The sequence below is a fragment of the Ixodes scapularis genome, unplaced genomic scaffold (genome assembly GCF_016920785.2).
Source record: "Ixodes scapularis isolate PalLabHiFi unplaced genomic scaffold, ASM1692078v2 PGA_scaffold6__148_contigs__length_123643588, whole genome shotgun sequence".
Lineage (NCBI taxonomy): Eukaryota > Metazoa > Arthropoda > Arachnida > Ixodida > Ixodidae > Ixodes > Ixodes scapularis.
The window spans coordinates 9,381,930-9,394,833 of NW_024609881.1; the positions used below are offsets into that span (position 1 = coordinate 9,381,930).

Below are 12,904 nucleotides of genomic sequence, written 5' to 3' on the forward strand. Positions count from 1 at the left end.
AGTTACAAGTAATTAAAATAGATTAAGAAGGTTCCAAAAGTCTTGGTAGTGGTCACAAACGTATTATGCTGAATTTTGCCAGAGAAGTAAATGTTGAAACTAGACAACATAATTCAAAGCAAACTTTCTGCAGCGACAAAGAGTTGGAAGTAGTTGCTGAAAGAATAGAGGAAGCAGTTTTAGGGTAACGGTATATGAATTGGACCTATGAGAGCCTAACCAGGCTCTTTGCTTTGGAACTATACAAAGTTCAGAGTAAACATAAGGGGAAGCAAGGACATAGACCAAAAAGCTGGTGGGAGAAAGAAGTGAAGCAAGCGATACAAGAACGTCAGGAAGCCTCTAGAGAACACAGGCATTCCAAGCGCAGTGGGGATTCAGAAACGGAAGTAAAAAGAAAATGGGACACTTTTATAACATGTCGCCAAGTGGCATCCAGTTTGATCAATGCGAAAATTCAGAGGAAGGGTGAGGAATGGATCAGTAATGTAAGCAGCCAAGAAGTTTTGGGAGCACTTGAACTCACTCGGTGAAACGACGCAAGCTAGACAGTGGTTCATACTCTCGCACCAGGGAGATCAATTACACGGGGATGATGCGATACGATATATAGGAGCAGTGATGGAGGAGAAATTTCGAGAACGGGTACATGTGGAAGATAGGAGAACCGAAGGAAGTAGCAGTCCAGCTTGTGACATCGCAGATTTTGGACAAAGAGAATGGGAAAAGGCGGAGTGAAGAGTCCCTATTGGCAAGTCGACAGGCACAGATGGGATCCCAATCAAGCTGGTGAAAAATTTGGGTCCTAAATCTAAGGCAAAACTAAGGCAGGTAGTGAGCACTATGATAACATAAGGAAATATCCCAGATGAATGGGGGCTTAGTAGGATGAGTATGATATATAAGGGAAAGGGAGGTAAGTCCGATATTAGGAATTATCGTCTCATAACCGTGACACCAGTTATTTACAGGTTGGTAACGCAGATTGTAAAGAACAGACTGGAGGAATGGGTAGATTGCGAGGGCATACTAGGCGAGTTACAGAACAAGTTTCGGAAACAAAGAAGGTTGGAGGACAATATATTTTCTCTAACACAGTGTATAGAAATAGCGCAAAAACAAAACAGACCGCTCTGGCTGGCATTCTTGGATATCAAGGGTGCCTATGACAATGTGAACCAAAGGAACCTGTGGGACATACTGGAGAGCTTAAACCTAGATGAAGAACTAACAGCCCTATTAAGGAACATTTACAAAGATAATAAGGTAATTATAACATGGGAAGGAAAGGCGACGGGGAAGACAGAGATAAGACGAGGCCTTAGGCAGGAGTGCCCGTTATCGCCTTTGCTGTTTATGTTGTATCTTAGAGGATTGAAGGATAGATTAGAGAAGAGTGGGCTTGGATTCGACCTTTCGTACAGTAAGCTAGGCCAAAAATTCAGCAATCCTTACCGGGATTGATGTACGCGGATGATATCGTACTAATGGCTAACAGAGTTGCAGGAATTAATGAGCATCTGTGGTAAGGAAGGAGAGGAATTAGGTTTAGAATTTAGTAATGACAAATCAACAGTCATGATTTTTAAGGATGATGAAGTTGAGAGGCTGAAGATACAGAATATTACAGTTGAGAGAGCTAGTACATACAAGTATCTAGGAGTATGGATATGTGATGGTGCAGAATGTCTCAGTGAGCATGAAAAGTATATAATAGGTAAGGGCAACAGAAATGCAGCTGTAATAAAAAATAGAGCACTTTGAAATTACAACAGGTATGAGGTAATGAGAGAGATTTGGAAAGGGGTCATGGTGCCTGGCTTGACTTTTGGAAACGCAGTGCCATGCATGAAATCCGAAGTGCATGCAAGACTAGAACTAAAACAGCGCGGAGTAGGTAGGCTGGCTTTGGGGGCATATCGCAAAACACCAAACCAGGGAGTACGAGGAGACATGGGATGGGCGACTTTTGAGAGCACGGAACCGGTGAGCAAGAGAGCGTTTGAGGATCGGTTGAGGCAAATGGATGGGAACCAATGGGCACGAAAGGTTTTCAGCTATTTGTACATGAGGAGTATAGACACAAAGTGGAGACAGCGCACTAGAAAATTAAGAGGAAAGTTTTTAGGCTATGGTGGAGATACGGAAGAGCTGCTGTCAGTTAAGAAGAAAGTTAAGGCGACAGGAAGGGATCGGTGACTAGACGGAATGCAGACAAAGACGGCTCTGGAAAGCTATAGATTAAACAAAACAGTTACTGCAAAAGAAAACATTTATGACCATTCTAGGGGAAGCTCATTGTTGTTTGAGGCGAGGACGGCTGTTCTGTGAACCAGAACATACAGAGCGAAGTACCAGAAAATGGATACAGTGTGCACGGCTTGTGGAGAGGAGGACGAGGCGACTGAGCACTTGATATTCTACTGTAAAGGGCTTCACCCTGTGCCTACCGAAGGCAACATAGATTCAATCAAGTCATTGGGTTTTAGAGACAGCGAAGGAAGAGTGGATTTCAAGACTGTAGAGATTACGAAGCAAAGATTAAGTGAATGGTGGCAGAAAGCGAGGGAAAACTAGGCATTTTCTTATTAACTGATGCCAAGGAGGTTTTATAGCCTCTCTTTCTTTGCAGTGCGGAGTGAATATAGATTCCACGTTTAAATATTCTAAGCTTAAATGGTAAAACAAAATGGCTAGGTGGCGTAAGCTACCGCCCGATCCAAAGGGCTCAGCCGGAGTCATCCATCCATCCATCCATCCATCCATTTTCGCGCATGCGCAAAAAAATCGAACTTTAGTTCGACTTTTTTGCGAACATCACGTTGAAAGTTCGAAAAAGTCGAACTTGATTGAACTCGAACCTGGACAGGGTCACGACATCCCTAGTTATAAACAACCATTTCACGTACATAGTATATATATATATATATTGTTAGGGTGATGCTGTCCGCAGCAGAAAGGACAGGAGAGTACACGATCATAGAACACACAAAGGATTTATGGAGGCCGAGCCGGCCCGTGGGGCCTGGCGCGAGATGGACGAGCGCGCCACTGCCCCGTCGTCGTCTTCACCTTCCTGACAGTACTCCCTCCGACGAAAAGGGCCGACCCGGCCGGTGAATAAATGAACACATAAAGCACACTTACAACGCCACACACACAGAAGGACAAAGGACGGCTGCCGACAGCGAGGGTGGCGATGAAGATGGAAACGTTGAATTTCGGCCTCTTCCGCAGCGTCACCGACCTCTGCACCAGCCGCACGACGGCACGGCCCGGGCTGGGGGACTCACGTCACTCAGAAGCGTCGGAGCGTCGGGGGCTGGGGATAGGGGCGGGGGATCGTCTGTCGGCCTCGTCTGATGCGGCTTCGTCCGATTCGGCTTGTCATGGCGTCTGGGCGGGGGCTGGGCGACGGAGCCATGGGCTGGTGCTTGGTCTGCTGCTGCGGATGACTGCCTCAACGAGGCGGGTTCATAGGATCACAGCGACGCCGATGTTCAATGAAGGAGATGAGGATGGCTCCGCACCTCCACCATACTGTTAGGGTGATGCTGTCGGCAGCAGAAAGGACAGGACAGTACACGATGATAGAACACACGAAGGATTTATGGAGGCCGAGCCGGCCCGTGGGGCCTGGCGCGAGATGGACGAGCGCGCCACTGCCCCGTCGCCGTCTTCACCTTCCTGACAATATATATATATATATATCACTCAGAAGAAAAAACCCTTAGTGAAAACAGCAACAACGGACGATTTAATCTTCGACGTTTCGGCCGGAGTCCGGCCTTCGTCAGGAAGAACTTCCTGACAAAGGCCGGACTCCGGCCGAAACGTCGAAGATTAAATCGTCCGTTGTTGTTGTTTTCACTAAGGGTTTTTTCTTCTGAGTTATATACCCACGCCTTCGGCCTCCCGCCACCATGCCCGTTATATATACATATATATATACATTTGACCTCAAAATCCTGCGATACCTTCACTCTAATAAAACGCAGTTCAACGCTTACCTCTTAGATGGCGCCAGCGTGTCACCTCGTAAGATATTGCGATAGGTCATTATGCACTCGATTGCAAGCAGTCACAACTGTGATTGCTGCGACCCAGTGCAAACAGACACTCGCTGCGGACACAACAGTATTACCTGAAGACATGCCTCAAGTATGTTGCAACTCTGTCTGTCCGTGTCCGAAGACAGTCTTCGTGTGACAAAGAGGACGGTGTACGAGAAAGGCAACGCCACGGTCAGGACGAGCGGCGTGGGACACCCACCTCGAGCACCACCTTGCCCATGTGCTTGCCGGAGGCCATGAAGCGGAAGGCCTCCTCGACGCGGTCCCGGGTGAAGCGGACGGCGTCCAGGGGCCGCACGGCGCCTGAGGCGATGCCCTCGCGCACCAGCTGGATCACCCGGCGCTTGTCCACCGCCACCCGGGGGTCGTCCCCGAACAGGGCGTCCAGCATGATGCCCTGGAAGCTGACGTTCTTGAGGAACACCGCCATGCCCAGGGCGTTGTTCTGGGACAGGTCGAACTTGCCGATCTCCAGGAAGCGGCCGTGGGTGGCCAGGCAGCGCACGCTCGCCTGCAGCTTCTCCTCTGCCAGCGAGTTCAGCACCAGGTCCACCCCTGGGGGTGCACGAGAGGGTTCATGGCCCACTCCCACAAGCTCCCAGAGCTAGCCGTTTTTCTCGCACAGTCCTTTCGTCTGGTAAACGCGGGAAGTAGGACGGCCGTCGAGGCCCGGGGTCTCGGTGCGGGGCAAACGCCAAACACCGACTCACCCCTGCCCTCGGTCTCGCTGAGGATGTGCTCTTCGAAGGAAAGGTCCCGAGAGTTTGCGAAGTTGCGGTCCTGCAGTTGTGGGAAGCGCCGCTTCAGGAACTCCCGCTTCTCCTGGGAACCTGCAGGCAACGCCGAGCGGACAGCGTGAGCAGTATGGATGACAGGGATTGACACTTTTGTTAACCCCACGGGTCTTGTTTTCGTACCCCCTCCAGTACAAAGCGGACGGCGTCCAGGGGCATTAAATGGCTCTTACTATATTTCTCAAACTATAGTCAGTGCAATACCTTAACGAAATAACTGAGTGTGCTGGCGAGCTGGCACTAATTAATCCTAATCTAACAGCTAAGAATGTGATGCGGGAAAAGTTAAGAAACTTTTAAGTCGAATAAAATGCAAAAATAAACAAATTATACATTATCATTTTTTATGAGGAGGGCAAATTTCGCTTTTTTTTAATCTTCAGTGTACAAGGTCAATGTTTTTCTGTGTCTCCTCCAAATATGTTTTTAGATAGATTTTTAGTCTTTAGTTAAAAAAGAAAGTGTCTTCTAGTCATAGCCGTTCTGAATAAAAGTTGCATACTTTAGCTGAATGTAAAAGAGCGTCTTCTAGTCACAGCCATTGAGAAAAAAAGGTTGTACAGTTTAGTTGAATGGGTTCTAATATTAAAAGGCCATTCGGTTGTTGTGTCTACTAAGAGTGTATCTGTCAAAAAGTCGGTGATATCATCACCGGGTGTATACGTATAAGGAGTGAGAAAGATAAACAATTTTAGCTGCGTTTGAGACGTTCTCCTACTGTTGTCTTTTTTCTTCGACTTGAGTTTCTTAATTTTTCCGCACCATAGTCTTGGGTGTTGCATTATGACGAATAAACTGTACATGTTTAAAAGTCTTATGGAGTGCACACTATCTACAGGGGGACTCTATACAAAGATTTTTTGTGAGCTAATGAAGCAGGTATTTTCCAAGATGTGCTTTGCATAGGAATTGTTAGTCTGGGTACAGACGATCTAAGAAAAAATATTTTCTTTTTCGACCGAACTTTGTCTCTTCAGAATATACACCAGTGCACGGCTTCGACGTCGTGCCGCTGAGGTGCCGCCAATGTCGGCACGGTGCAGGTGAAGACATTACATGTCCTGCTAATCTGGTTTCTGCCCACGTGTAGTGCCCACATTTGGCGTGGGCAAACGTGGGCTTATATGTAAAAGGCACGTTGATCTATACACCGGGCGTGGACTATAGGCTGGGAAATAAAGTAAATGGTTCGTAGTCGCATCGAAAAAAAAAAATTCAGCAAAACTAAAGAGCAGGCAGCCTGTTTGGGCCATGGAGTTAAGATAATAAAGTAGAACCTCGGTGATACGTTCCTGAAAGGACCGCAATATAAAAACAAAAACAAACGTATAGTGTAGGAAAACGTAAAAAGCGAACAAGAAGAAGGACCTTAAGTGCTGGAAGCTCGCCGGGACTGGCAGTTTTGAAGCTCAAAGTCGGGAAAACGTGAAAATCGGAAACGTATCAATGACGTTCTATTATATATTTATTTATTTATGAATACCACTAATCCTCATTGAATGATTTCCGTAGGGTGGTACAAAAACACGCATGGATAACCACAGTACGAAGAAAACAGTGTTATACAGAGGGTAAGAAATATATGAAATAAACGGAGTGGATGAGACACTGTATTTTTGCATCAAGTGCGCTTCAACATCATTCATGAAGTATGTTAGTGAGCTAGCGTCGACAACGTGTTCGGGCAAACCGTTCTAGTCCTGGACTGCTAGAAGAAAATATGAAAATAGAAAGCAATTATTTTTAGGTTGGAACTCCTCGAATAATTTCCCAAAGTTTGAACAGTTTGCTCTTCCATCGTCGGGAATGAGGTAGTTGGATTTTTCTGTTTTAGTGATGTATGGGGTTGTTCCTCGAATTAGCTTCAATCTCGTGAGCTTAGCCCTTAACTTCTAGTGGCTGCACGCCGAGCCCTCTACACAGCTCAGAGGGTGAATCACGCGGGCCGAACCTGTTGGTACTGAACCTTACAGCGAGCCTCTGCACTTCGTTCAAGTTTTGTATAGAACATAGATCATAGAACAAAAAAAAAAAAAAAAGAACAGGTTAATGCTTGTCAAGGGGAAACAAGCACGACTAGCATATTCACGCACAGGCCGGAGAAGTGTTGTGTAGGACAACAGTTTATTATCCAGGAATGCTTATTTAGGTGGCCTTCTTAGGCACCACAATTTCGTTGGCGTTTTTTTGACCACTGCGTTTATGTGCATGTCCCCTAGATTCCTGCACTCGTGCACGTTTTGTATTATGTTTCCGTTGATGTAATCAGAATAAATCATAATGTGTTTCTTTTTTGTTTTTATGGGCATGGCTACTGTTTTGTCTCTTTTAATAAGTATCTGCCATTCTTTACACCAGTCTAAGACCTTGTTCAACGCACATTGTAATGTTAAGTGGTCCGAAGGCTTTGCCATTTCAGAATTACCAACTTTGCGGATGACATAGCCGGAAACTAAAGTTGGTCTCGCGCAATAAATAATGCTGCAAAACTTCTTTTTAGCGGAAAAAAATGTTTTGTGACATGCTAGTTCCAATTTGACTGTTAAAAAAAAACGCTTTTTTTCATTTGCAGTTACCCTTTAAGGAGGAAGTCGTAGTTTATTCAGAACCGCGAACCGCAACTTTCCTATTTTCACAGTCTTCGGATTGAGAATTAATTTTTAAGTTATACATTTCCGTTTGTTTGCAACGGGGCGCGGAGTCGAACGGGAAAAGTTCACCGTTTTGGAATTGCGACGGAACAAACCGAAACAGAGTTTGCCTAGATTAACACTTTCCAAAAAGTGAGGATACCGCGAGACAAATAAATTAAACCAGGAAACGAGAATACTCGAGAACGGCGGTGGGTGTGCCTTGGAGTCAGCAAAGGAGAGCGGGCCTTACCTTCTCGAGGGCCTCCTGCAGGGCCGGCCCAACGGGTTGCACGTAGTGACTGTGGAAGGCCACGTCCACGTTCCTCACCTCCCGTACAAACACATTCTCCGCCTTGAGCTGTACCACCAGCTGGGTCACCGCTTCAGCTGGGCCGGATACCGTCACCGAGTCCTCAGCGTTGTGGCAGGCCGGGATCACTCCGTTGCGGCAACGCTGCTTCGCCTGCTCCCAGGTCAGGCCTGGGTGAGGCCGGACAGAGGTCCCTCCGTTTAGGGCAAGAGATCGCTGACCGTGCCCAGTACGGCTCCGTAGAAATTTCCCGATCATTGGTTGGTTGAGGACAAAAAATGTTCATTGACACAACGTTACCTAAACATCACAACCTCCGTTTGCAAAACACAACAATATCAGTCGAAATTCCGAAGTCTGAGGTAACGCGCAATAGCGTAACACCAATAGACCACGAAGTCAATGGTTGTTTTAGGGCAGCTCACTTCTAGCAGTTACTATCGTTTGAATTGCTCCCAATTTCCAAAATGTCGTCTTTTTCAGAGACGTTGCATCGCCAGGGAAAAGTACCATCTTTTAGTGATTTTCGATTAAAAGATTGTACAACAAGCAGGTTTTTACTAACATTACGGTTTTCTTTGGTAACATTGACAAAACAGCTCCCAAGTAATTTCCTATTGCCTTTATCGACCATCGCCACCAGTCTGCAGTATCTCAACGTTAATGAATTGATGGCATCAGAAGGGCTCCGCTTTCATGTGATTTATTGGGTTCTTAAGAGTGGCTCGAGCGATTTCTCACTAAAACTGCCTTTGCAAAGCAAATTTTTTTTCTTCAGAAAATGTAATTTGAAAGCTTTTGCTTTGCTACTGTCGTGCACGTTTTAAACAGGTTCCATTAATGATTTTATTATATTATTTTTTGAAGGATTACAATTAAAGACACTGACACGAGAAAAATTACGCGTAATACACAAATAAACGCTATCAACTAGCCCCACTGTTCAATTTGGAGCTTCATACTCCTAGGTCAACCAATGTGAAAATATTGCAATTTTTGAATTCGGGAAAAATTGGATTCAACTTGCATTTTATACGACATGTTTGGGGTGAAAATATCAGAATATGTGGGGTTTATCCAAAGACGAAAGTTCCTAAATATAGACAACATTCTCTGGGACGAACTGGATAAATGTGTGCAATTATGTCTTGTTTTTATGGACCACTCACATTAGGGATGCTTCTTTAAGGAAATGGAGCCATCTATTGTAACCACTAACAAGCAGTGTTGCGCAAATATTCAAACATTCTAATAGCAGTTTCAAATTATACACTATTCCATATTCGCTTCGATATGAACTGTGATATTCATGCTTATCGAGGGGGTGATCGCGGCGAGTTAACTTCCGTTGAGTGCGCTTCACACCGAGCACTTGTGCACTGCGGGGAAGCAACACCCGTTGTATCTCCGCAGTGCACAGGTGCTCAGTGAGAAGCGCACTCGACGGGGCTATCCCTCTCCGATTATGCGAGAGAAAAATATGGGCAGCTATGTCTTGATAACCGAAGCTCCTCATTCGTGCTTGCTACAGCCAAGCTGTACAGCACACGCAGTTCGGATTTCTGAAAATTTTGCGTGTCGCCGTTCTCACGGAAAATGTCTTTCAGCGAATGAAGTGAAAAGTGCATATCACACATACCACATACAGCACATCATTCGTTTCAATAAAAAAGAAGCATAAAATAGGCATCCGAACCAGATAATTGATAATAAGGCGCTCCTGACAACAATGCCAAGCGTGCAGCTCTCATTGCATACGTTTCGCGGTAAAGATTAATGTTGCGCAAGCTGTCGTCGCGACGACAGCTTGCGGCGTGGGAAGTGATGCCACAAGCCTTTCATTTATAAAAATATTTGGGACAGTGAATTTCCTTTTAATGCGAAAGGATGATATGCTCGATTACGGAAAAACCCGGCATCGTCGGCGGCGTGACCAAGCAATGATACTAAAAATGTCCAACCGCGCAAAGAGGGAAAACATGTAAACAAATGCTCGGATTAACGTCAAATTTCTCAGGGACGTTCGCGTAAACAAAGAAAGTTAATAGCTTTGAAGAGAAAATTCTCTGCATGTCAGTCTAGGTGGGAATCGAACCCGGCCCTCCGGAGTGCGAGAAAAGCACGCTTCTCCATGCCATGGCAACCCCCGTGTTTTTGGAATGATTGAAGCTGGTACTAGTGCTTGCGTCATTGGGCACGTGATAGCGCAGCCAATGGGGAAGAATTGGTGCCACTTCATGAATGCATAATAATAGCGCGCTGCCTCCTGCGCGTCACACACCGAATCGGCAGAAAAAACTTTGATAGGTGTCGAAAACTTTGATAAAAGAACATCACACCAAAGGGACTGTAATACTTTCGGATTTCCACACGTAAGCAGTCTTAAGTGTCTCTGCCGAATTTTCTTTAGCGAATCTTTTGATATAGACCCTTCTCCTGTTAAAAAAAAAAGAACTTCCGCTCGCGTCCCAAGTGACTTCCGGTCGCACCGTTTTTGCAGGCCTCTTGAGCTTGTTTATGTCACCAGTGCTTAGAAGCATAAATGCTACACGGACAATAAAGTTGGAGATTTAACGAGTGCCTTCGGCTGTATAATATTACATCCTAGAAGAGGCGAGTCGCTTTACAGGTACCTCGAAACATTTTAACAGATCTCGCACTCCTTCGTTTTTTTGGAGTTCATTATTGAATTAAAATGACGTAATTTTGTTGAAAACGCCCGCTGCTTCTTACTCACGGTATGTGTCGGGATACTTCCACAGTTTGAAACGGAACGAAGGACGATTTACTTTTAAAAACGCTCACTGCGTCCTCCCGGACCAGCTGGACCGGATGAGCTGAAGACGATGGGACCGAACCCGTTGAACCTCCACCCCGCAACAAACAATTTGCGCTCCGTGTTGAAAGCGCGGTTCAAACATACCCGGAATACAAAGCGCCGCACCACACACGATGAACGTTTCAGCTCTTTTTCGCATCGCGGTGTTGCACCAAACAGAACCGAAGTCAACGCCGCACTGTCGCGAACCTTGGCTGGTGGTTGCGCACTTGTGGACCCTGTGGCTCCCTTCGCTTTCAAAGCACACACAACGATTACGATTGATACTTTCCGTCTTCCGGAAACATCACAGGGGCACTTCACCGGTCACGTCTTCGCAACATGTGCTTGCAGACCTACGAGCTTCTAGCGTCCCGACAAACCGAAACAATACCGGAGCCATGCTAAACGTGCGTTGTTGCCAGATTTTTACCGACCAAACGAAAGTAACGAAAGCAAACCGGCTCTAGCTTCCAGCGTACATCGGCGTTGCGCCGTGGCCAGGTTTTCTCTGTCAGCTCTAACTTAAAGATGACCTACAGATGCAGCAACTGGTGTACATTTTTAATACGGCGGCCACCACGGAGCGACGTAAATTCTGAGAAGGCTGCATAAGAAGCGGCGGCGCCTTCGCTTGCAGTTGAAGGGTTGAAGCCAAAACGAAACCGACTGCAATATCACGTGTTCAGATCTAGGGCACGCTTTTTAGATTCATTTTAACTGTTTAGAACGAGTAGTTAGGCCCATAATTTTATTTGTGGTATGTATGCAACTATTATCAAGAACCCTAAAATAAATACAAAAATGGGCGACATGAGAGAAGCCGCATTGCCATCGACCAGACTCAATGGCAGGAATGGCAGCGAGCGCGGTAAGCGCGGGGTTCGCCACGTCCCGCGACATGGCGTAATTACTTTTGGTGCATATCTGTCTCCGAGACATGTTTCTTTCCGCGGCATTTGTCTCAACGGTGCTTTTTAAGTGTGTCCCCAAGCATTCCGGTGCTTCGATAGCCGGCAGTGCTGCGGTCGTCGTCGGGGGTGATGCGTGTTTTCGAAATCGGCTACACGGCGTTGCGTGTATGACCGAACCAAAACACGTTTTTTACAACCTCGCATGATTTTTGAATGAATTATACATTACTCAAGGTATAAATTTATGGTAATTTGCTTAAGTAGCGTGTTTTTCACCCCAAATAGTTGCTAAATACACGGTACTTGCTAACAGTGTAGTTACAAACGGCATCTTTAAACTCGACACTTTCCACTATGTCGACGATGTGAGCGGGAAGGCGATTCCGATTCAAAGATGTATCTTTGTTTCATAATCAAGCGTTATAGAGACGTATCCTCGACTGTTCCTTTTTTTTCTTCTACTTTGAAACTTCCTCTTTTCCTGCCTCAGTCTCAGGCTAACATCAGAATGGTCAAAGATGTCATTGGTATGAAAGAATGGTAAAAACTTGATGTGCGACAGGGAAGTATTGCTAGTTTATTTCGATGATCGATACGCGAAGAAACATAAGAGGGTTCAGTTATCAAACGTTTTCGTAATTCCGGGTTATAATGATAAACATTATGAAACAAGCATAGCCTGGATACTTTTCTGCGGAGAGAGAGGATAGGCAGGCCCAAAGTGTTTTTCATTTCAGTCACGCAGAATGTGCGATGATAGTTATGTAAAATGAATCGGACGTGGTTTTGAACGGCTTCAAGCGTTAACGTAAGTGATTTGGGCGGATCCCGAAGGGCAGCAGCGTACTCTAGGTTACTGGAAAGCAGCGATTTATAAAAAGTCAGTTTTGAGGACAGGGGAGCCAAAGAGAAATTTCGTTTAAGAAAGCATAGCATGCAGTTAGCTGTCTTAGTTACATATTCAATGTGAGTGTTATAAGAAAGTTTGCTATTTATGTATACGCCAAGATATTTATATGATGTTACGGGTTCCAGTAAAACATGGTGAATGTGGTAAGACGGACAGGTGTTATTTTGACGTGAGGCTCTCATGGATTTGTACTTATTGATATTGAGTTTCATTTTCCATTCAGCACACCAGCGCGAAATACTGTTAAGGTCCGTCTGTAATGATTGAACATCAGAATAATTAGTTATTTCAGAGTAAATGAAGCAATCGTTAGCTAAAAGACCAATGGTTCATGAGACATGTGCTGGAAGGTCAATAATGAAGATTAGGAACAAAAGAGAACCTAAAACAGAGCTTTGTGGGACACCAGAAGTTACGGGGCAGGGGTGCAAGTTATTGTCGTTGACATAAAC

General features: G+C 45.5%; 1 protein-coding gene across 1 annotated transcript in view; it reads right to left on the minus strand.

Moving 5' to 3' along the window:
* The window catches only part of LOC8027869 (fatty acid synthase-like), a 143,835-nt gene that overhangs the window by 35,842 nt on the left and 95,089 nt on the right, over window positions 1-12,904 (minus strand). Inside the window, exons 10-12 of the mRNA XM_042294558.1 lie at window positions 7,751-7,980; window positions 4,784-5,033; window positions 4,273-4,628 (exon numbers count right to left, since the gene is read on the minus strand). Coding sequence (XP_042150492.1) covers window positions 4,273-4,628; window positions 4,784-5,033; window positions 7,751-7,980 — 836 coding nt within the window. The remainder of the gene's footprint in view (window positions 1-4,272; window positions 4,629-4,783; window positions 5,034-7,750; window positions 7,981-12,904) is intronic.